Source organism: Salmo trutta, chromosome 6, assembly GCF_901001165.1.
Source record: "Salmo trutta chromosome 6, fSalTru1.1, whole genome shotgun sequence".
NCBI lineage: Eukaryota > Metazoa > Chordata > Actinopteri > Salmoniformes > Salmonidae > Salmo > Salmo trutta.
This window is the reverse complement of record NC_042962.1, coordinates 8141012-8166117: the sequence shown is the minus strand read 5'-3', so window position 1 is coordinate 8166117 and position 25106 is coordinate 8141012. Positions and strand designations below refer to the sequence as shown.

General features: G+C 45.2%; 1 protein-coding gene across 1 annotated transcript in view; it reads right to left on the bottom strand.

The window, feature by feature from the left end:
* Window positions 1-2094: 2094 nt before the first annotated feature.
* LOC115195369 (docking protein 6-like) overlaps window positions 2095-25106 on the bottom strand; it is a 114275-nt gene continuing 91263 nt past the window's right edge. The window contains exons 6-8 of the mRNA XM_029755164.1: window positions 23154-23286; window positions 16929-17037; window positions 2095-2366 (exon numbers count right to left, since the gene is read on the bottom strand). Of these exons, the coding sequence (XP_029611024.1) occupies window positions 2209-2366; window positions 16929-17037; window positions 23154-23286 (400 nt within the window). The 3' untranslated portion in view covers window positions 2095-2208. The remainder of the gene's footprint in view (window positions 2367-16928; window positions 17038-23153; window positions 23287-25106) is intronic.

Sequence of the window (25106 nt, the reverse complement as noted above, 5' to 3'; positions counted from 1 at the left end):
TATAAATGGAGAAAGTTCAGCACTGTTGCTACTCTCCCTAGGAGTGGCCATCCCGCAAAGATGACTGCAAGAGCACAGTGCAGAATTCTCAATGAGGTTCTCTAATTCTCTCTTTCTTTCTTTCTGTCTCTCGGAGGACCTGAGCCCTAGGACCATGCCTCAGGACTACCTGGCATGATGACTCTTTGCTGTCCCCAGTCCACCTGGCCGTGCTGCTGCTCCAGTTTCAACTGTTCTGCCTGTAGCTATGGAACCCTGACCTGTTCACTGTGATTACTACTATGCTGGTCATTTATGAACATTTGAACATCTTGGCCATGTTCTGTTATAATCTCCACCCGGCACAGCCAGAAGAGGACTGGCCACCCCTCATAGCCTGGTTCCTCTCTAGGTTTCTTCCTAGGTTTTGGCCTTTCTAGGGAGTTTTTCCTAGCCACCGTGCTTCTACACCTGCATTGCTTGCTGTTTGGGGTTTTAGGCTGGGTTTCTGTACAGCACTTTGATATATCAGCTGATGTAAGAAGGGCTATATAAATACATTTGATTTGGTTAAGAAGAATCCTTGTGTCAGCTAAAGACTTGCAGAAATCTCTGGAACATGCTAACATCTCTGTTGACGAGTGTACAATACGTAACACACTAAACAAGAATGGTGGTCATGGGAGGACGCCACGGAATAAGCCACTGCTGTCCAAAAAAAAACATTGCTGCATGTCTAAAGTTTTCAAGTGCACCTGGAGTTCCACAGCGCTACTGGCAAAATATTCTGTGGACAGAGTTAAACTACAGTCGAGTTGTTTGGAAGGAACACACAACAATATCTGTGGAGAAAAAAAAGTACAGCACACCAACCATCAAAACCTCATCCCAACTGTAAAGTATGGTGGAGGGAACATCATGGTTTGGGGCTGCTTTGCTGCCTCAGGGCCTGGACAGCTTCCTATCATCGACAAAAAAATGAATTCGGAAGTTTATCAAGACATTTTACAGGCGAACGTTAGGCTATCTGTCCGCCAATTGAAGCTCAACAGAAGTTGGGTGATGCAACAGAGCAATGACACAAAACACAGAAGTAAATCAACAACAGAATCGCTTCAACAGAAGAAAATTCGCCTTCTAGAGTGGCCCAGTCAGTGTCCTGACCTCAACCCGTTTGAGATGCTGTGGCATGACCTCAAGAGAGCAGTTCACACCAGACATCCAAAGAATATTGCTGAACTGAAACAGTTTTGTAAAGAGGAATGGTCCAAAATTCCTCCTGACCGTTGTGCAGGTCTGATCCGCAACTGCAGAAAACGTTTGGTTGAGGTTAATACTGCCAAAGGAGGGTCAACCAGTTATTAAGTCCAAGGGTTCACATACTTTTTCCACCCTGCACTGTGAATGTTTACATTGTGTTCAATAAAGACATGAAAACATAATTCTTTGTGTATTATTCGTTTAAGAAGAATGTGAAGATGAGATCAAATTGTATTACCAATTTATGCAGAAATCCAGGTATTTCCAAAGGGTTCACATACTTTTTCTTGACACTGTATTTTAAATGTAATTTAACAAGGCAAGTCTGTTAAGAATTAATTCTTATTTTACAATGACGGCCTACACCAGCCAACTCTGGGCCAATTGTGCACTGCCCTATGGGACTCCCAATCACAGCCGGTTGTGATACAGTCTGGATTTGAACCAGGGTGTCTGTAGTGACATCTGAAGCATGGAGATGCAGTGCCTTAGACCACTGCGCCACTCGGGAGCCCAGAAGGGTCAGAGTTAGAAATTCTAAGCCTACAGTCCTACTTCTCAGACTTTGCTAATATTTTCATCGTATGTATTTGTTCATGCCTTTTGAAGTTGGGATGATTGTACACATACTACATGTACAGACCTGTACTCTTGAACAAGCAGACCATTTTCAAATGGAAGGATGTGGTGCTTGTTGCAGGTGAACAGACTGAAACGGCCACAAACATTACAGAAAGGTAGAACAGATCTCCCTAATGAATGGGACCCAGCAGGTGTCCCCCAATAATCCTTTCATAAGTATATATATATAGATATCTATATCTATATATATATATATAATGTACCTGTCTACAATTAACACTATCATCATAATATATTAAGATAAAATGATATCATACATGTTCCTATACATATTTCTACAGGCTTTCTAAAGTGTTGGAATGTCCAGTTTTGTTCTGAAGGTACTTGTCATTGGAGCGTCACCTGGCTGCAGTTTGAGCCGTAGCCACTGGAGGGGGATAGTGCCTCTTCCTGGCGCTGTGAGGACTGCTCTTCTTCTGTCTTTCCAGAGAGGAAGCTGGGGAAGGTCTGTGCTCGGGTCATCAGGGTCATCGTCAGGCTAGTACCTGGAAACAACAGAAGGTCCGTGGTGAGGAAAAGGACCGTCTCTCTGGCTACACTACATCCCAATGCCCATACTAGTACATACCACAGGAGGTTGGTGGCACTTTAACTGGGGAAGACGGGCTCGTTCTAATGGCTGGAGAGGAAGGGGTGGAATGGTATCAGATACATCAAACACACGGTTTCTATGGTTTCCATTTCTATGTGTTTGATGCAATTCTATTCATTCCTTTCCAGCCATTGCTATGAGCCGTCCTCCCCTCAACAGCCTCCTGTGGTACATACTTTACATTGTTTCATTCTACAAACAGCTAACTCTAGTCAAAACAGAGCCATAAGATGTTCCCTTAGAGTGCATAAGCTTGCCCCAAGCCTTGCTATTCAAGGAGACATGGGATGGGAGCCCGGTGAAATAAGGCAGAATGGTAAAATGTTTATGGAACCGTCTTATCAATATGCAAGAGGACAGAATAACAAATACTATTTCAACTGGGATAAAACGCACAACTACCCCTGGACAATAGAACTCAATTACATATTTAAGGAAGATGATCTAGAAAACATATTTAGATACCAGTTACGAGGCAATGTCAATCTAACACAAGTTAACCCTTAACCTACAAAGACAAAATGGTTCAACTGATATATGGCTAAAACAAAAACACATAACTTACAACTAGATGAAAAACAGCTATGATCCAGAACCCTATGTCACATGTCACTCTAACAACAAATCAAAGGTCCTTGTTGAGAACCGAGATACTGCCTCTGGCTATTGAAGTAGGATATGTTCAATGTCATCGTTGAAGATGAGCGGCAATGTACTGTCTGTGATTTAGGGGAGATAGAGAATGAACTGCACTTTTTATTTCACTGTCCTTTTATATGAGGATTTAAGATTGACCTTGTTTGAAAAAATGCAACAACAGAAACCAGATCTATTCTGGAGCACTGACGAAGAAAGACTTGAATGGCTATTCAGAACATAAGTATTCCTGGTTGCAATTTTTATTTGCAAAGCTTGGAAGACGAGACAAGATAGGTTGTATAACTTAAAGGTATTTGTTTTGGGTTTTAATAATTTTGCGTTTCAGTAGGAGTGCAAATGTGTATCACAGGCGGCTGTTGGAAGCTTAATTGGGGAGGATGGGCTTGTGGTAATGGCTGGAGAGGAATCTGTGGAATGGCATTAAATACATCAAATATATTTCCATGTGTTTGATATCATTCCATTTACACCATTCCAGCCATTATGATGAGCTGTCTTCCCTTCAGCAGCCTCCTGTGATGTGTATGTATGTAATTACATACGTAGGTATGGTACTAGGTGCGTACTTACCTACGTAGGTAGGTAGATAGGTACGTGCTAGGTAGGTAGGTATGTACCACAGAAGATTGGTGGAACCTTAATTGAGGAGAACGGGCTCATGGTTATGACTGGAGCGGAATGAATGGAATAGTATCAAATACATGAAACACATGGTTTCTATGGTTTCCAAGTGTTTGATGACATTCCATTTATGCTGTTCCAGCCATTATTACAAGCTGTCATCCCCTTCAGCAGCCTACTGTGATGTACAGTTCCCAGTGTTTGCTTTGTTGTACTGTACAGCCCTAAACATTTAACATGTTTCTCTGCACAACAAAACAACCTTAATAAAAACTCCTCTCTTTCTTAATTCAAATGAATTATCAAAATTGCTTCAGACTTCCTGTTATTGAATATCTGTGGAAACAGGGATGTAAATAGATACTGGGTGGTGATTTTCACTGAGACTGGTCTTAATAATGGATACTGGGTGGTGTTTTTCACTGAGACTGGTGTTAATAATGGATACTGGGTGGTGTTATTCACTGAGACTGGTCTTAATAATGGATACTGGGTGGTGTTATTCATTGAGACTGGTCTTAATAATGGATACTGGGTGGTGTTTATCACTGAGACTGGTCTTAATAATGGATACTGGGTGGTGTTATTCATTGAGACTGGTCTTAATAATGGATACTGGGTGGTGTTTATCACTGAGCCTGGTCTTAATAATGGATACTGGGTGTTGTTTTTCACTGAGACTGGTCTTAATAATGGATACTGGGTGGTGTTTTTCACTGAGACTGGTCTTAATAATGGATACTGGGTGTTGTTTTTCACTGAGACTGGTCTTAATAATGGATACTGGGTGGTGTTATTCATTGAGAGATCTTAATGACAGTCAAAATTTCATGAGGTCAAGAACACTAGACTATCCAATCTAACAGGCCAAAGCAAAGCAATTATAGTACACAGGGTTTGGGGCAGGCAACTTTTGAGATGAACTGAAACTGAATTAATTAATTGCAAATCATCAGTTATGTTCTATACTGCAGGTGTTCTATACTGCAGGTGTTCTGCACTGCAGGTGTTCCATACTGCAGGTGTTCTATACTGCAGGTGTTCCATACTGCAGGTGTTATATACTGCAGGTGTTCCATACTGCAGGTGTTTTATACTGCAGGTGTTCTATGGTGCAGGTGTTCTATACTGCAGGTGTTCTATACTGCAGGTGTTCTATACTGCAGGTGTTCTATGGTGCAGGTGTTCTATACTGCAGGTGTTCTATACTGCAGGTGTTCTATACTGCAGGTGTTCTATGGTGCAGGTGTTCTATACTGCAGGTGTTCTATACTGCAGGTGTTCCATACTGCAGGTGTTCTATACTGCAGGTGTTCCATACTGCAGGTGTTCTATACTGCAGGTGTTCTATACTGCAGGTGTTCCATACTGCAGGTGTTCCAAACTGCAGGTGTTCTATACTGCAGGTGTTCCATACTGCAGGTGTTCCATACTGCAGGTGTTCCATACTGCAGGTGTTCTATACTGCAGGTGTTCTATGGTGGAGGTGTTCTATGGTGCAGGTGTTCTATACTGCAGGTGTTCTATGGTGGAGGTGTTCTATGGTGCAGGTGTTCTATGGTGGAGGTGTTCTATGGTGCAGGTGTTCTATACTGCAGGTGTTCTATGGTGGAGGTGTTCTTTGGTGCAGGTGTTCTATACTGCAGGTGTTCTATGGTGGAGGTGTTCTATGGTGCAGGTGTTCTATACTGCAGGTGTTATATACTGCAGGTGTTCTATACTGCAGGTGTTCTATACTGCAGGTGTTCTATACTGCAGGTGTTCCATACTGCAGGTGTTCTATAGTGCAGGTGTTCTATACTGCAGGTGTTCCATACTGCAGGTGTTCCATACTGCAGGTGTTCCATACTGCAGGTGTTCTATACTGCAGGTGTTATATGGTGCAGGTGTTCCATACTGCAGGTGTTCTATACTGCAGGTGTTCTATACTGCAGGTGTTCCATACTGCAGGTGTTCCATACTGCAGGTGTTCCATACTGCAGGTGTTCTATGGTGCAGGTGTTCTATGGTGCAGGTGTTCTATACTGCAGGTGTTCTATACTGCAGGTGTTCTATACTGCAGGTGTTCTATACTGCAGGTGATCTATACTGCAGGTGATCTATACTGCAGGTGTTCTATACTGCAGGTGATCTATACTGCAGGTGTTCTATGGTGGAGGTGTTCTATGGTGCAGGTGTTCTATACTGCAGGTGTTCTATGGTGGAGGTGTTCTATACTGCAGGTGTTCTGTACTGCAGGTGTTCTATACTGCAGGTGATCTATACTGCAGGTGTTCTATGGTGGAGGTGTTCTATGGTGCAGGTGTTCTATACTGCAGGTGTTCTATGGTGCAGGTGTTATATGGTGCAGGTGTTCTATACTGCAGGTGTTCTATGGTGGAGGTGTTCCATACTGCAGGTGTTCTATACTGCAGGTGTTCCATACTGCAGGTGTTCCATACTGCAGGTGTTCTATACTGCAGGTGTTCTATACTGCAGGTGTTCTATACTGCAGGTGTTCCATACTGCAGGTGTTCCATACTGCAGGTGTTCCATACTGCAGGTGTTCTATACTGCAGGTGTTCTATGGTGCAGGTGTTCTATGGTGCAGGTGTTCTATGGTGCAGGTGTTCTATACTGCAGGTGTTCTATACTGCAGGTGTTATATGGTGCAGGTGTTCCATACTGCAGGTGTTCCATACTGCAGGTGTTCTATGGTGCAGGTGTTCTATACTGCAGGTGTTCCATACTGCAGGTGTTCCATACTGCTGGTGTTCCATACTGCAGGTGTTCCACACTGTGGTGCCTGTGTGTATGACTGCCTGTGTGTGTCTGCCTGTGTGTCTGCCTGTGTGTCTGCTTGTGTGTCTCTCTGTCTGTCTGCCTTTGTGTCTGTCTGCTTGTCTGTCTGTCTGCTTACCAGTGACTCTTCCACATAAACCATGGGCGTGGAAGCAGGGGCAGAGAGAGGATGAGGACTATTTGATTACAGAGGGAGCTAAAGGGGGTGGGGAAAGAGAGCGAGAGAAGGCAGTGTGATGTGAAATGGGTGATGTGAAGCCAATCACAGCAGTGGGTTTCATACAGGTGGAGTGAGTCACACACACAAATCAAATTATCCACTTCAAAATGTTCCCAGTACAGATCCTCCACTGTTCACTCCTATCATCACTTTTGAAAATCACTGAGACCGCAAACAGGGGAAAGAGGGACACTTATCTTTTTTATCCTTATTAGATTTGTGAAACAGCTGGAGTGCAGCCAACCACAGCCCTCTCTTCTGTCTCTGCCAAGGGAATCCCTTTCTCTACCCACCGCAATGTAGGCTGGAAAGTGACAGTCCAGCTCAAAGTGAGAAAATACAACGGATCTGTTCATCTGCTGGACCATAAACAGCAGGGTTTGTGTGACTGAGGGCGTGGGTGGGTTTGTGTGACTGAGGGCGTGGGTGGGTTTGTGTGACTGAGGGCGTCGGTGGGTTTGTGTGACTGAGGGCGTTGGTGGGTTTGTGTGACTGAGGGCGTGGGTGGGTTTGTGTGACTGAGGGCGCGGGTGGGTTTGTGTGACTGAGGGCGCGGGTGGGTTTGTGTGACTGAGGGCGCGGGTGGGTTTGTGTGACTGAGGGAGTGGGTGGGTTTGTGTGACTGAGGGCGTGGGTGGGTTTGTGTGACTGAGGGCGTGGGTGGGTTTGTGTGACTGAGGGCGTTGGTGGGTTTGTGTGACTGAGGGCGTGGGTGGGTTTGTGTGACTGAGGGCGCGGGTGGGTTTGTGTGACTGAGGGCGCGGGTGGGTTTGTGTGACTGAGGGAGTGGGTGGGTTTGTGTGGGTGGGTTTGTCAAGATCCAAGCTCTGGACGAAAATACCCCGTGTGGAGCATAGCACACACACACACACACACAATGGACTGCAGCAGCCCCCCCCCCCACCTCCCTTACTCTCCCCCAGTGAGAAACAGACTGTGATTTGTCAGAGCCTTTTCATTACAAGGGAAGGTCATGTCATCCTATCTGGCCTGGTGGCAGCTGCTGGGTTGGTGTGGTGGTGGGGTGGCAGCTGCTGGGGTGATGGGATGGTGCACAGGGAGGACAAGGGGACACAGAGAGAGAGAGAGAGAGATACAGAAGCATTCCTCCATTAACAGAAAAAACACACACACAACCCTTCTGTACCTGGTCGTCCCCTGCTGGCCTCCTAGTTACACCGGTGACAGCTACTAGGTACCTTCCCAAAAGACTGTGCTGCTATAAGACTAGACTGTCTCCTTAAACCAATATAGATGAGACTAGTCTACTCTCTCTACTTAAACCAATATAGATGAGACTAGTCTACTCTCTCTACTTAAACCAATATAGATGAGACTAGTCTACTCTCTCTACTTAAACCAATATAGATGAGACTAGTCTACTGTCTCTCCTTAAACCAACATAGATGAGACTAGTCTACTCTCTCTACTTAAACCAATATAGATGAGACTAGTCTACTCTCTCTACTTAAACCAATATAGATGAGACTAGTCTACTGTCTCTCCTTAAACCAACATAGATGAGACTAGTCTACTCTCTCTACTTAAACCAATATAGATGAGACTAGTCTACGCTCTCTACTTAAACCAATATAGATGAGACTAGTCTACTGTCTCTCCTTAAACCAACATAGATGAGACTAGTCTACTCTGTCTCCTTCAAAACCAATATATGCATTGTACTAACCTCATAACTAAGGCTCAATTGCTTCCCACAGAGAGAGAGAGAGAGGCGGCTGGGGATGAGATAGTGCTGCATAAGACATCCCAATTGTACAGTACATGTATTATCTGCAAGTTATCCCGTATTTAATCTATGCCTGTTGCAACAGAGATAGTTCTATCATCATATTCTCTCTCCTATCCTCATGCCTTGTCCTTACAGACTTCCTATCCTCCTTTGAGTAAAAATCCCTTTCATCACTCTGAAAGGATCAAATCAGAACACTGCTATTAGAATTGCTAATGCTGCTGCAGATAGGCTGATAACTGTTGAACACTTCGCGTTGCAGAGAGGGAGAGAGAAGGAGAGTGTGTACGGGAGAGGCAGAAAAGGAGAGAAAGACAGATAGACAAAGAGAGAGGCTGGGGAAGAGAGAGAGGGAGGCAAGCACCAGGGAGAGAGAAGTAGAGAGGGAGGAGGATAGAGAGAAGACAACCAGTTAAACCAGCCATTCCCTTCCAATTGCTGTCTTTGGGGTGTTTCAGACAGTCGTTGGGGCGTTTCAGACAGTCGTTGGGCCGTTTCAGACAGTCGTTGGGGAGTTTTTGGGCATTTCAGACAGTCGTTGGGGAGTTTTTGGGCATTTCAGACAGTCATTGGGGTTTTTCAGACAGTCGTTGGGGCGTTTTTGGGCATTTCAAACAGTCGTTGGGGCGTTTCAGACAGTCGCTGGGGCGTTTCAGACAGTCGTTGGGGCGTTTCAGACAGTCGTTGGGGCGTTTCAGACAGTCGTTGGGGCATTTCAGACAGTCGTTGGGGCGTTTCAGACAGTCGTTGAGGCGTTTCAGATAATCGTTGGGGCATTTCAGACAGTCGTTGGGGCGTTTCAGACAGTCGTTGGGGCATTTCAGACAGTCGTTGGGGCGTTTCAGACAGTCGTTGAGGCGTTTCAGATAATCGTTGGGGCATTTCAGACAGTTTTTGGGGCGTTTCAGACAGTCGCTGGGGTATTTCAGACAATCGTTTGGGCATTTCAGACAGTCGTTGGGGCATTTCAGACAGTCGTTGGGGCGTTTCAGACAGTCGTTGGGGCGTTTCAGACAGTCGTTGGGGCGTTTCAGACAGTTGTTGGGGCGTTTCAGACAGTCGTTGGGGCATTTCAGACAGTCGTTGGGGCGTTTCAGACAGTCGTTGAGGCGTTTCAGATAATCGTTGGGGCATTTCAGACAGTTTTTGGGGCGTTTCAGACAGTCGCTGGGGTATTTCAGACAATCGTTTGGGCGTTTCAGACAATCGTTGGGGCATTTTTCGGCATTTTAGACAGTCGTTGGGGCGTTTTGGGGCGTTTCAGACAGTCTTTGGGGCGTTTCAGACAGTCTTTGGGGCGTTTCAGACAGTCGTTGGGGCTTTTCAGACAGTCGCTGGGGCGTTTCAGACAGTCGCTGGGGCGTTTCAGACAGTCGCTGGGGCGTTTCAGACAGTCGCTGGGGCGTTTCAGACAGACGTTGGGGCGTTTTGGGGCGTTTCAGACAGTCGTTGGGGCGTTTCAGACAGTCGTTGCGGAGTTTCAGACAGTCTTTGGGGCATTTCAGACAGTCGTTGGGGCGTTTCAGACAGTCTTTGGGGCATTTCAGACAGTCGTTGGGGCGTTTCAGACAGTCGTTGGGGCGTTTCAGACAGTCGTTGGGGCGTTTCAGACAGTCGTTGGGGCGTTTCAGACAGTCGTTGGGGCGTTTCAGACAGTCGTTGGGGCGTTTCAGGCAGTTGTTGGGGCGTGTGTTTTTCTCTTGCCTTTAAAACTTTAAAGTGTACATATTATTTCTATGCATCAACAATCTCTCAGTGGAAAACACAGAGCACCATTATCCTCTTGCAAAATCTCCATACTATTAAAAAGTATGCTGGAGCGTTAGTGAGGATATCAAAAGCCAGTCATTCTGTCTCATGGTTATTGCTAAGACTTTTACGTAGAGAGGAACTGTAACTGCTATCTTCTTTGACTAAGGGGAAGTTGTTTTCTATATATTTACTGATTAAAGTGTCAAGTATATCAGAGAAAACAGAAATAACAAAAGCTTTAATTGAAGATGAAACATGGTTTTGAGCTATCATATATGCTTTGCACATGTCACCAAAACATGGAATATTGAGCGAAATGTACCATCTCAAAATATTACAAATGCCACTTTGTGTTCTTCAATTATGAGATTATATTATACAGTAGTGTCAACCTGTCACTTTTGATATGAACACTCAAAACTGGATCTACACGTAAAGGTGCATTAATGCCGTGTGTAGCTAACCTTTACTGAAAGGGTTCAAATAAGTGTATGGATTCTATTCATACAGTTACCCCTGCTACCTTACCTATACCCATTTTATTTCCAAGCAAACCAAACTATTCATAAAGTCTCTGACATTTCCCCCCAGTGACAAAGTCTAATCGAAACAAAAACTTTCACACACATAAATAAAGCAACTAATTTACTTCTGGTTTTCTGATTAACTGAATGAGAGAGTAAAAATAAAGAAATAAACATATAGCGAAACAACAGAGCTGGATGGGACAAGAAGAAGTGTTCCTTCATTATTCCAGGGTGCTTGTGGGTAATTAACACAACTCAGCCAATTGAGCATGCTGATTGCAAAATCATCACGGCACAGTGACACACAGGGGGCTAGTCCAACACTTTCCACTCACACCCAAATCAGACCATATTCAGTATTAAAATACTAACTGTATTGTTATTATACACTGAGTGTACAAAACATTAATACATTAATAATATTGAGTTGCACCCCCCCTTCACCCCCTCAATTCGTCGGGGCATGGACTCCACAAGGTGGCGAAAGAGTTCTACAGGGATGCTGGCCCATGTTGACTCCAATGCTTTCCACAGTTGTGTCAAGTTGGCTGGATGTTCTTTGGGTGGTGGACCATTCTTGATACACACGGGAAACTGTTGAGTGTGAAAAACCCAGCAGCGTTGCAGTTCTTGACACAAACCAGTGTGCCTGGCACCTACTACCATACCCCGTTCAAAGGCACTTAAATATTTGGTCTTTCCCATTCACCCTCTGAATGGCACACATGCACAATCCATGTCTCAATTGTCTCAAGGCTTAAACATCCTTCTTTAACCTGTCTCCTCCCCTTCATCTACACTGATTGAAGTACATTTTACAGGTGACATCAATTAGGGATCACAGCTTTCAACTGGATTCACCCAGTCAGGGGTCTAGTCTGGTCCACAGGGTGGCTAGTCTGGTCCCGGGGGGATTAGTCTGGTCCACAGGGGACTAGTCTGGTTCATGGAGGGCTAGTCTGGTCCACAGGGGGCTAGTCTGGTTCACAGGGGATTCGTCTGGTCCACAGGGCACTAGTCTGGTCCACAGGGGACTAGTCTGGTCCAAAGGGGACTAGTCTGGTCCACAGGGGATTAGTCTGGTCCACAGGGGACTAGTCTGGTCCACAGGGGGCTAGTCTGGTCCACAGGGTGGCTAGTCTGGTCCACAGGGTGGCTAGTCTGGTCCACAGGATGGCTAGTCTGGTCCACAGGGGGCTAGTCTGGTCCACAGGGGGCTAGTCTGGTCCACAGGGTGGCTAGTCTGGTCCACAGGACGGCTAGTCTGGTCCACAGGGGGCTAGTCTGGTCCACAGGGGATTAGTCTGGTCCACAGGGGACTAGTCTGGTCCACAGGGGGCTAGTCTGGTCCACAGGGGATTAGTCTGGTCCACAGGGTGGCTAGTCTGGTCCACAGGACGGCTAGTCTGGTCCACAGGGGGCTAGTCTGGTCCACAGGGGGCTAGTCTGGTCCACAGGGTGGCTAGTCTGGTCCACAGGACGGCTAGTCTGGTCCACAGGGGGCTAGTCTGGTCCACAGGGGACTAGTCTGGTCCACAGGGGGCTAGTCTAGTCCACAGGGCGGCTAGTCTGGTCCACAGGACGGCTAGTCTGGTCCACAGGGGGCTAGTCTGGTCCACAGGGCGCTAGTCTGGTCCACAGGGGACTAGTCTGGTCCAAAGGGGACTAGTCTGGTCCACAGGGGATTAGTCTGGTCCACAGGGGACTAGTCTGGTCCACAGGGGACTAGTCTGGTCCACAGGGGGCTAGTCTGGTCCACAGGGGACTAGTCTGGTCCACAGGGTGGCTAGTCTGGTCCACAGGACGGCTAGTCTGGTCCACAGGGGGCTAGTCTGGTCCATAGGGTGGCTAGTCTGGTCCACAGGATGGCTAGTCTGGTCCACAGGGGACTAGTCTGGTCCACAGGGGACTAGTCTGGTCCACAGGGCGGCTAGTCTGGTCCACAGGTTCTCTCACATCCACTCACACCCAAATCAGCACATACTCAGTTAAAGGAAAAATCCACCCAAAACCACACATTCCTTTAATTTTCAGTGTTAAGGAGATGTTTATCTTTCAAAGGGTGTAAGATAGTTGTATGTTTGAGAAATTTGAATTATGACATTTAATTGTTTTCAAATTTGGCGCTCTTGATATTTCACCTGTTGTTGATAGGGTGTACCAGGGGTGGCACGCTTGCGTCCCACATAGCCCCTAGAGGTTAAATAACACTAATAAGTGAGAATAATATTTTTGGTGAATAAATGTTTCATTTTGGCTTCATAAATCTTCTTTGGGATCGGTGTCCCTTCCACGGGACGGTTGAGCTAACGTAGGCTAATGCGATTAGCATGAGGTTGTAAGTTACAAGAACATTTTCCAGAACATTGACGTATCTGATATTGGCAGAAAGCTTAAATTCTTATTAATCTAACTGCACTGTCCAATTTACAGTAGTTATTACAGTGAAGGAATACCATGCTATTGTTTGAGAAGAGTGCACAATTTGGAACATGAAAAGTTAATAATAAACAAATTAGGTACATTTGGGCAGTCTTGATACAACATTTTGAACAGAAATGCAATGGTTAATTGGATCAGTCTAAAACTTTGCACATACATTGCTGCCATCTAGTGGCCAAAATCTAAATTGCACCTGGGCTGGAATAATACATTATGGCCTTTCTCTTGCATTTCAAAGATGATGGTACAAAAAAATACAAAAAAGAACGGTTGTTTTTTTCTTTGTATTATCTTTAAGCAGATATATTGTGTTATATTCTCCTACATTCCTTTCACGTTTCCACAAACGTCAAAGTGTTTCCTTTCAAATGGTATCAATAATATGCATATCCTTGCTTCAGGGCCTGAGCTACAGGCAGTTAGATTTGGCTGTGTTATTTTAGACAAAAATTGAAAAAAAGGGGTGGATCCTTAAGAGGTTTTTTTAAGGTTGGTAGCAACATGGAAAATCGTTGTGGAAATGTATTGCAACTCAGTTGACTACAAAATCCACAATGCAATGCTCTCTTTACGGGCTGGCTGGCTAGCTACACACAATAATATCAAAGATAATATCAGCATTTGAAGTAGCTAGCTAGTTGTAAAATCACCTAAACAAACTGCACTATCAATTTAGGAGTCTACAATCTCACCATGTTCAACCTGCAGATCGATGTGCCTCACAGAGTACTGTAGTCTGACATTCGCAACGACAGATATAAAGTTTTCAGGAGATGGGAAACCTTGCCCATGCTACGTCAATGGTCAGCGCAGTGCATTCTGGGTGATTCTGGGACAAGGAGCACTCTCCTTCAAGGACTGAATGGGAGTCTATTGGGCGCTACCTCAAAAACCCAACATTAGCACGAATTTCGTCAACAAGAACTACAACATTACAAATCTTTCCCGGGTTATGAGATAACTAACTTGCTATTTGTAATATCGTACAGCTTTGGAATCGTAACATTAGGCATGTTTCTTGACAGTTACACTGACTTTGAGAAAGGATTGCGTGACAATTAGCTTAGCAACCGCGTGACGCAGCAGGAAAAAGTGAACGCGATTGGTCAACAGTCTGCTGGGTAGAGCGTTATACGTTGACCCAGGGGAATCGATAGAATATCACTCAGAGATGCACAAAAAACAATACAAAAATCAAAATGGGTGAACCTTTCCTTTAATCTACAGTATTAATATAGTCATAATCATGTTATTAAGTGGTTATCATAGGCTTACTATATTATATGATCATTATGGGCCCACTGAAACACAAGGGGCTGGTGTGTTCCATTTATTCCATCTTACATCTCTCACCTCGTTATCCATTACAATACGGTTATTTCACTGCTTTATCCCATTATAGATTTATCAATGGCAAAGTGAGAACCAGGGAATCTGGTCCAAATGCGCCAGTACTCCACTGATACAATAATTGTGTGTTTACTTGTATGTGTACGTATGTTTGTGTAGATATGTGTGTGTAGATATGTGTGTGTAGATATGTGTGTGTAGATATGTGTGTGTAGATATGTGTGTGTAGATATGTGTGTGTAGGTATGCGTGTGTAGATATGTGTGTAGATATGTGTGTGTAGATATGCGTGTGTAGATATGTGTGTGTGTAGATATGCGTCTGTGTTTAGTGATCTCATGTTATGTGCATAGAGTCATCCAAGAGGATGTTGAACTACACGGGTATAGAATACTACTGGCAACTGGTAGTGCGTGCGTGCGCGCGTGTGTGTACGCACGTTCACCTAATATTTTCTGTTGAGCTGTCTAGCTGAGCTCTGCTGTGCGTACCTTGGTTGCTTGTGTGTACCTTGGTAGTTTGTACGTATCTTGGTAGCTTGTGTGTACCTAGGTTAGCTTTTATTTACCTTGGTAGCTTGTGTGTACCTTGGTTGCTTGTGTGTACCTAGGTAGCTTGTACTTACCTTGGTAGCTTGTGTGTACCTAGGTTAGCTTTTATTTACCTTGGTAGCTTGTGCGTACCTTGGTAGCTTGTGTGTACCTTGGTAGCTTGTGTGTAGCTTGTATTTACCTTGGTAGCTTGTACGTACCTTGGTAGCTTGTGTGTACCTAGGTAGCTTGTACTTACCTTGGTCATTTTTACGTACCTTGGTAGTAAACTTCAATTAGTGCTAAACACAGCTACTAGAATCTTGACTAGAACCAAAAAAATATATTTTATTGCTCCAGTGCTAGCCTCTCTACAGTGGTTTCCTGTTAAGGCTATGGCTGATTTCAAGGTTTTACTGCTAACCTGCAAAGCATTACATGGGCTTGCTCCTACCTATCTTTCTGATTTGGTCCTGCCGTACATACCTACAAGTACGCTACGGTCACAAGACGCAGGCCTCCTTACTGTCCCTAGTATCTCTAAGCAAACAACTGGAGGCAGGGCTTTCTCCTATAGAGCAACATTTTTATGGAATGGTCTGCTTATCCATGTGAGAGATGCAGACTCGGTCTCAACTTTTAAGTCTTTACTGAAGACACATCTCTTCAGTAGGTCCTATGATTGAGTGCAGTCTGGCCCAGGAGTGTAAAGGTGAACAGAAAGGCACTGGAGCAACGAACCGCCCTTGCTGTCTCTGCCTGGCTGGTTCCCCTCTCTCCACTGGGATTCTCTGCCTCAAACCCTATTACGGGGGCTGAGCCACTGGCTTACTGGTGCTCTTCCATGACGTCCCTTGGAGGGGTGCGTCACTTGAGTGGGTTGAGTCACTGACATGATCTTCCTGTCCAAGTTGGCGCAACCCCCCTTCGGTTTGTGCCGTGGGGGAGATCTTCGTGGGCTATACTCTGCCTTTTCTCAGGATAGTAAGTTGTTGGTTGAAGATATCCCTCTATTGGTGTGGGTGCTGTGCTTTGGCAAAGTGGGTGGAGTTATATCCTGCCTGTTTGGCCATGTCCGGGGGTATCGTTGGACGGGGCCACAATGTCTCCTGACCCCTACTGTCTCAGCCTCCAGTATTTATGCTGCAGTAGTTTATGTGTCGGGGGGCTAGGGTCAGTCTGTTATATCTGGAGTATTTCTCCTGTCTTATCCAGTGTCCTGTGTGAATTTAAGTATGCTCTCTCTAATTCTTTCTTTCTTTCTCTCTCTCTCTCGGAGGACCTGAGCCGTAGGACCATGCCTCAGGACTACCTGGCCTGATGACTCCTTGCTATCCCCAGTCCACCTGCCGTGCTGCTGCTCCAGTTTCAACTGTTCTGCCTTCGGCTATGGGTGCTGTTTTCAACTCTCTAAAGACAGCAGGAGCAGTTGAGATACTCTGAATGATCGGCTATGAAAAGTCAACTGACATTTACTCCTGAGGTGCTGACCTGTTGCTCCCTCTACAACCACTGTGATTATTATTATTTGACCCTGCTCATCATCTATGAACATTTGAACATCTTGGCCATGTTCTGTTATAATCTCCACCCGGCACAGCCAGAAGAGGACTGGCCACCCTTCAGAGCCTGGTTCCTCTCTAGGGTTCTTCCTAGGTTCCGGCCTTTCTCGGGAGTTTTTCCCAGCCACCGTGCTTCTACATCTGCATTGCTTGCTGTTTGGGGTTTTAGGCTGGGTTTTTGTACAGCACTTTGTGACATCAGCTGATGTAAGAAGGGATTAATAAATACATTTGATTTGATTTGACTAGCTTGTGCGTACCTTGGTAGCTGTAGATGTCTCCAACACTGTTCTGACGCATTATGTGATGCCAGTAGGCACTGCGAGGCAGGGAGATGGACTTGGTTAACGTTGTCTGGTTGGAGTGGGTCTGAAACAGAGACAACAACATCTTCTTCAGTACGTGGATATGTGTCCAAAATGGCACCCAATTTTCAAGAAAGTGTACAGATTTTGGTCAAAAATAGTGCACTATATAGGGAATAGGGTGCAATTTGGGCTCCAAATGTTATCTCTGGGTTTAGTCACCTCAAGGGACAGTTACAGAGTGAGAAAGTTACAGGCACAAATATCATACCCCCCCAAAAATGCTAACCTCCCCTGTTATTGTAATGGTGAGAGGTTAGCATGTCTTGGGGATATGATATTTGGGCATCTGTAACTTTCTCACTCATCATTATTCACAATTCATTCAGGACTATCTGTAATCATGGTATCATCCACATTAATGTAGAAGTGTTTAGAAACATACTCTATTGTGATTTACAATAAAAGTGACTTTAAAATGACACAATACATTGTTTACCATTAATTTCTGTTAGGGACCAAATAATCTCAAACACAACCAAAACAAACAACAAATGCATCCAACAAGTTTGTAGAGTCACAAGCTTAATGTAATCATTGCGTGCTATAAATATGGGACAAAATACTAAACTTTTGACTACTTTAATACACATATAAGTGCATTTGTCACTATAAATGGGGGGGACTATGTACAAAAAGTGCTGTAATTTATAGGTATTGTATCATTTCAAATCCAAAGTGCTGGAGTACAGAACCTAAACAAGTACTGGAGTACAGAACCTAAACAAGTACTGGAGTACAGAACCTAAACAAGTACTGGAGTACAGAACCTAAACAAGTGCTGGAGTACAGAACCTAAACAAGTCCTGGAGTACAGAACCTAAACAAGTGCTGGAGTACAGAACCTAAACAAGTGCTGGAGTACAGAACCTAAACAAGTGCTGGAGTACAGAACCTAAACAAGTGCTGGAGTACAGAACCTAAACAAGTGCTGGAATACAGAACCTAAACAAGTGCTGGAGTACAGAACCTAAACAAGTGCTGGAGTACAGAACCTAAACAAGTGCTGGAGTACAGAACCTAAACAAGTCCTGGAGTACAGAACCTAAACAAGTACTGGAGTACAGAACCTAAACAAGTGCTGGAGTACAGAACCTAAACAAGTGCTGGAGTACAGAACCTAAACAAGTGCTGGAGTACAGAACCTAAACAAGTACTGGAGTACAGAACCTAAACAAGTGCTGGAGTACAGAACCTAAACAAGTGCTGGAGTACAGAACCTAAACAAGTACTGGAGTACAGAACCTAAACAAGTACTGGAGTACAGAACCTAAACAAGTGCTGGAGTACAGAACCTAAACAAGTGCTGGAGTACAGAACCTAAACAAGTACTGGAGTACAGAACCTAAACAAGTGCTGGAGTACAGAACCTAAACAAGTCCTGGAGTACAGAACCTAAACAAGTGCTGGAGTACAGAACCTAAACAAGTACTGGAGTACAGAACCTAAACAAGTACTGGAGTACAGAACCTAAACAAGTACTGGAGTACAGAACCTAAACAAGTGCTGGAGCACAGAACCTAAACAAGTGCTGGAGTACAGAACCTAAACAAGTACTGGAGTACAGAACCTAAACAAGTACTGGAGTACAGAACCTAAACAAGTACTGGAGTACAGAACCTAAACAAGTGCTGGAGTACAGCACCTAAACAAGTGCTGGAGTACAGAACCTAAACAAGTCCTGGAGTACAGAACCTAAACAAGTGCTGGAGTACAGAACCTAAACAAGTGCTGGAGTACAGAACCTAAACAAGTCCTGGAGTACAGAACCTAAACAAGTACTGGAGTACAGAACCTAAACAAGTGCTGGAGTACAGAACCTAAACAAGTACTGGAGTACAGAACCTAAACAAGTGCTGGAGTACAGAACCTAAACAAGTGCTGGAGTACAGAACCTAAACAAGTGCTGGAGTACAGAACCTAAACAAGTGCTGGAGTACAGAACCTAAACAAGTGCTGGAGTACAGAACCTAAACAAGTACTGGAGTACAGAACCTAAACAAGTGCTGGAGTACAGAACCTAAACAAGTGCTGGAGTACAGAACCTAAACAAGTGCTGGAGTACAGAACCTAAACAAGTACTGGAGTACAGAACCTAAACAAGTGCTGGAGTACAGAACCTAAACAAGTGCTGGAGTACAGCACCTAAACAAGTACTGGAGTACAGAACCTAAACAAGTACTGGAGTACAGAACCTAAACAAGTGCTGGAGTACAGAACCTAAACAAGTGCTGGAGTACAGCACCTAAACAAGTGCTGGAGTACAGAACCTAAACAAGTCCTGGAGTACAGAACCTAAACAAGTGCTGGAGTACAGAACCTAAACAAGTCCTGGAGTACAGAACCTAAACAAGTACTGGAGTACAGAACCTAAACAAGTACTGGAGTACAGAACCTAAACAAGTGCTGGAGTACAGAACCTAAACAAGTACTGGAGTACAGAACCTAAACAAGTGCTGGAGTACAGAACCTAAACAAGTACTGGAGTACAGAACCTAAACAAGTGCTGGAGTACAGAACCTAAACAAGTGCTGGAGTACAGAACCTAAACAAGTGCTGGAGTACAGAACCTAAACAAGTACTGGAGTACAGAACCTAAACAAGTGCTGGAGTACAGAACCTAAACAAGTGCTGGAGTACAGAACCTAAACAAGTGCTGGAGTACAGAACCTAAACAAGTACTGGAGTACAGAACCTAAACAAGTGCTGGAGTACAGAACCTAAACAAGTGCTGGAGTACAGAACCTAAACAAGTACTGGAGTACAGAACCTAAACAAGTGCTGGAGTACAGAACCTAAACAAGTACTGGAGTACAGAACCTAAACAAGTGCTGGAGTACAGAACCTAAACAAGTACTGGAGTACAGAACCTAAACAAGTGCTGGAGTACAGAACCTAAACAAGTACTGGAGTACAGAACCTAAACAAGTGCTGGAGTACAGAACCTAAACAAGTACTGGAGTACAGAACCTAAACAAGTGCTGGAGTACAGAACCTAAACAAGTGCTGGAGTACAGAACCTAAACAAGTGCTGGAGTACAGAACCTAAACAAGTGCTGGAGTACAGAACCTAAACAAGTGCTGGAGTACAGAACCTAAACAACTGCTGGAGTACAGAACCTAAACAAGTACTGGAGTACAGAACCTAAACAAGTACTGGAGTACAGAACCTAAACAAGTGCTGGAGTACAGAACCTAAACAAGTACTGGAGTACAGAACCTAAACAACAACAAAAACTGTCTGAATACTTTTGGAACTCAATGTCTGTTTAGTGTGTGTAGTGTGTGTGCATATGTGTGTATTGTCTGTGTGTGTGTAGTGTGTGTTGTGTGTGTGTGTGTAGTGTGTGTGGTGTGTTTCTGTAGTGTGTGTGCATATGTGTGTATTGTGCATGTGTGTTGTGTATTGTGTGTCTGTAGTGTGTAATGTGTATTGTGTGTGTGTGTGTCTTGTGTGTGTGTGTGTAGATGTGTGTGTGTATGCTATGTGTAAGCTGTGTGTTTGTGTGTGTCTGTTGTGAGTGTGTATTGAATGTGTGTGTTGTGTGTGTTTTGTGTGTGTGTGTGTGTCTCTTGTGTGTGTGTGTGTGTTGTGTTTGTCTGTTGTGTGTGTGGGTGTGTGTGTGTGGTGTGTGTGTCTGTCAAGAGTGTGTGTGGGTGTATTGTATGTGTGTGTTGTGTAGTGTGTGTGTTGTGTGTGTGTTTTGTGTGTATATGTATGTAGTGTGTGTGTGTTTGTAGTGTGTGTGCATATGTGTGATTTGTCTATGTGTGTTGTGTATTGTGTGTGTGTAGTGTGTATTGTGTGTGTGTGGTGTGTTTCTTTAGTGTGTGTGCATATGTGTGTATTGTGCATGTGTGTTGTGTATTGTGTATTGTGTGTCTGTAGTGTGTGTAGTGTGTATTGTGTGTGTGTGTAGTGTGTGTTGTGTGTGTGTGTTGTGGGTGTTGAATGTGTGTGTGTAGATGTGTGTATGTGTGTGTGTGTGTAGTGTATGTATTGTGTAAATGTGTGTACTGTGTGTGTGTGTGTGTGTGGTAAGTGTGTGTGTGTGTTTGTGTGTGTGTGTAGTGTGTGTGGCGTGTGTGTCTGTTATGTGTGTGTATTGAGTGTGTGTGTTGTGTGTGTGTGTCTCGTGTGTGTGTGTGTTGTGTTTGTCTGGTGTGTGTGTGTGTGTGTGTCTGTGGGGAGTGTGTGTGGGTGTATTGTATGTGTGTGTTGTGTGTGTGTGTAGTGTGTGTGCGTGTGTGTGTGTGGTGCGTGTGTGTTGTGTTGTGTGTGTGTTGTGTATATTGTGTGTGTGTGTGTTTGTGTGTAGTGTGTGTGTGTGTGTATTGTATGTGTGTGTTGTGTGTGTACAGTCGTGGCCAAAAGTTTTGAGCATGACACAAACATTAATTTTCACAAAGTCTGCTTCCTCAGTTTGGATGATGGCAATTTGCATATAATCCAGAATGTTATGAAGAGTGATCAGATTAATTGCAATTAACTGCAAAGTCCCTCTTTGCCATGCAAATGAACTGAATCCCCTAAAAGCATTTCCACAGCATTTCAGTCCTGCCACAAAAGGACCAGTTGACATCATGTCAGTGATTCTCTCGTTAACACAGGTGTGAGTGTTGACGAGGACAAGGCTGGAGATCACTCTGTTATGCTGATTGAGTTCGAATAACAGACTGGAAGCTTCAAAAGGAGGGTGGTGCTTGGAATCATTGTTCTTCCTCTGTCAACCATAGTTACCTGCAAGGAAACACGTGTCGTCATCATTGCTTTGCACAAAAAGGGCTTCACAGGCAAGGATATTGCTGCCAGTAAGATTGCACCTAAATCAACCATTTATCGGATCATTAAGAACTTGAAGGAGAGCGGTTCAATTGTTGTGAAGAAGGCTTCAGGGTGCCCAAGAAAGTACAGGAAGCGCCAGGACTGTATCCTAAAGTTGATTCAGCTGCGGGATCAGGGCACCACCAGTACAGAACTTGCTCAGGAATGGCAGCAGGCAGGTGTGAGTCCATCTGCACGCACAGTGAGGTGAAGACTTTTGGTGGATGGTCTGGTGTCAAGAAGGGCAGCAAAGAATCCACTTCTCTCCAGGAAAAACATCAGGGACAGACTGATATTCTGCAAAAGGTACAGGGATCGGACTGCTGAGGACTGGGGTCAAGTCATTTTCTCTGATGAATCCCCTTTCCGATTGTTTGAGGCATCTGGAAAAAAGCTTGTCCGGAGAAGACAAGGTGAGCACTACCATCAGTCCTGTGTCATGCCAACAGTAAAGCATCCTGAGACCGTTCATGTGTGGGGTTGCTTCTCAGCCAAGGGAGTGGGCTCACTCACAATTTTGCCTAAGAACACAGCCATGAATAAAGAATGGTAACAACACATCCTCCGAGAGCAACTTCTCACAACCATCCAGGAACAGTTTGGTGACGAACAATGCCTTTTCCTGCATGATGGAGCACCTTGCCATAAGGAAAAAGTGATAACTAAGTGGCTCGGGGAACAAAACATTGATATTTTGGGTCCATAGCCAGGAAACTCCCCAGACCTTAATCCCATTGAGAACTTGTGGTCAATCCTCAAGAGGCAGGTGGACAAACAAAAAACCACAAATTCTGACAAACTCCAAGCATTGATTATGCAAGAATGGGCTGCCATCAGTCACGATGTGGCCCAGAAGTTAATTGACAGCATGCCAGGGCGGATTGCAGACGTCTTGAAAAAGAAGGGTCAACACTGCAAATATTGACTCTTTGAATTAACTTCATGTAATTGTCAATAAAAGCCTTTGGCACTTATGAATTGCTTGTAATTATACATGATTATTATTATTTGACCCTGCTGGTCATCTATGAACATTTGAACATCTTGGCCATGTTCTGTTATAATCTCCACCCGGCACAGCCAGAAGAGGACTGGCCACCCCTCAGAGCCTAGTTCCTCTCTAGGGTTCTTCCTAGGTTCCGGCCTTTCTCGGGAGTTTTTCCTAGCCACCGTACTTCTACACCTGCATTGCTTGTTGTTTAGGGTTTTAGGCTGGGTTTCTGTACAGCACTTTGTGACATTTGATTTGATTTGTGTAGTGTGTGTGTTATGTTTGTGTGTGTTGTGTGTGTTACCTGTGAAGTCTTCTCCTCCATCATCCTCTCATGTTGCTGTGCGATGGACAGTGTGGCTGAGTGGACTCTCTGGTACATCATCTCTCCCTCCCGCGTCTGGAACGTAAACAGACCCTCCCCCGTGTCACACATCCTAGAGAGAGTGTAGGGTTAGAGAGAAGGGGGAGAGAGAGAGATGGGGAAGAGAGAAGTGGGAGAGAGAGAGAGAAGGGGGAGAGAGAGAGATGGGGAAGAGAGAAGTGGGAGAGAGAGAGAGAGATGGGGTAGAAAGAGAGATGAGTGAGTGGGGGAGAGAAAGAGAGGGGGGAGGGAGTGAGTTTTCTTACAGATAAATCATCACTAACACACAGGTTACAACACAGAGAAACAATGAGATCCAGATATACTGTACGCAGGCAGGAGCAGATACACCTGGCATCTCATAGCATGGAGGGGTGTGGCCTGGAGGGATTTGCCTGGAGGGGTGTGGCTTGGAGAAGTATGGTCTGGAGGGGTGTGGCCTGGAGGGGTGTGGCTTGGAGAAGTATGGTCTGGAGGGGTGTGGCCTGGAGAGATTTGCCTGGAAGGGTGTGGCCTGGAGGGGTGTGGCCTGGAGAGATTTTCCTGGAGGGGTGTGGCCTGGAGGGGTGTGCCCTGGAGGGATTTGCCTGGAGGGGTGTGGCTTGGAGAAGTAAGGTCTGGAGGGGTGTGGCCTGGAGAGATTTTCCTGGAGGGGTGTGGCCTGGAAGGGTGTGGCCTGGAGGGGTGTGGCTTGGAGAAGTAAGGTCTGGAGGGGTGTGGCTTGGAAGGGTGTGGCCTGGAGGGGTGTGGCTTGGAGAAGTATGGTCTGGAGGGGTGTGGCCTGGAGAGATTTTCCTGGAGGGGTGTGGCCTGGAAGGGTGTGGCCTGGAGGGGTGTGGCTTGGAGAAGTAAGGTCTGGAGGGGTGTGGCCTGGAGAGATTTTCCTGGAGGGGTGTGGCCTGGAGGGGTGTGGCCTGGAGGGGTGTGGCTTGGAGAAGTATGGTCTGGAGGGGTGTGGCCTGGAGAGATTTTCCTGGAGGGGTGTGGCCTGGAAGGGTGTGGCCTGGAGGGGTGTGTCTTGGATATGCTGGGATGTTTAGAGTTGTTCAAACTTCCTCTGTGTGTGTATATGTGTGTGTGTGCATGGGTGTGTGTGTGTTGTTTATCAGGACCCATGGGAACAGTTTTCCTCTACTGCTTCCAAACCAATCCCAGATCCAGGAGACATGTGAAGGGGTTAGGGTCTGATCCAAGAGACATATGAATGGGTTAGGGTTAGATCCAAGAGACATGTGAAGGAGTTAGAGTTAGGGTCTGATCCAAGAGACATATGAATGGGTTAGGGTCAGATCCAAGAGACATGTGATGGGATTAGGGTCAGATCCAAGAGACATGTGAAGGGATTAGGGTCAGATCCAAGAGACATGTGAAGGGGTTAGGGTTAGGGTCAGATCCAAGAGACATGTGAAGGGATTAGGGTCAGATCCAAGAGACATGTGAAGGGGTTAGGGTCAGATCCAAGAGACATGTGAAGGGGTTAGGGTCAGATCCAAGAGACATGTGAAGGGGTTAGGGTCAGATTCAAGAGACATGTGAAGGAGTTAGAGTTAGGGTCAGATCCAAGAGACATGTGAATGGGTTAGGTTCAGATCCAAGAGACATGTGAAGGGGTTAGGGTCAGATCCAAGAGACATGTGAACGGCTAGGGTTAGGGTCAGATCCAAGAGACATGTGAAGGGGTTAGGGTCAGATCCAAGAGACATGTGAACGGCTAGGGTTAGGGTCAGATCCAAGAGACATGTGAAGGGGTTAGGGTTAGATCCAAGAGACATGTGAAGGGGTTAGGGTTAGGGTCAGATCCAAGAGACATGTGAAGGGATTAGGGTCAGATCCAAGAGACATGTGAAGGGATTAGGGTCAGATCCAAGAGACATGTGAAGGGGTTAGGGTTAG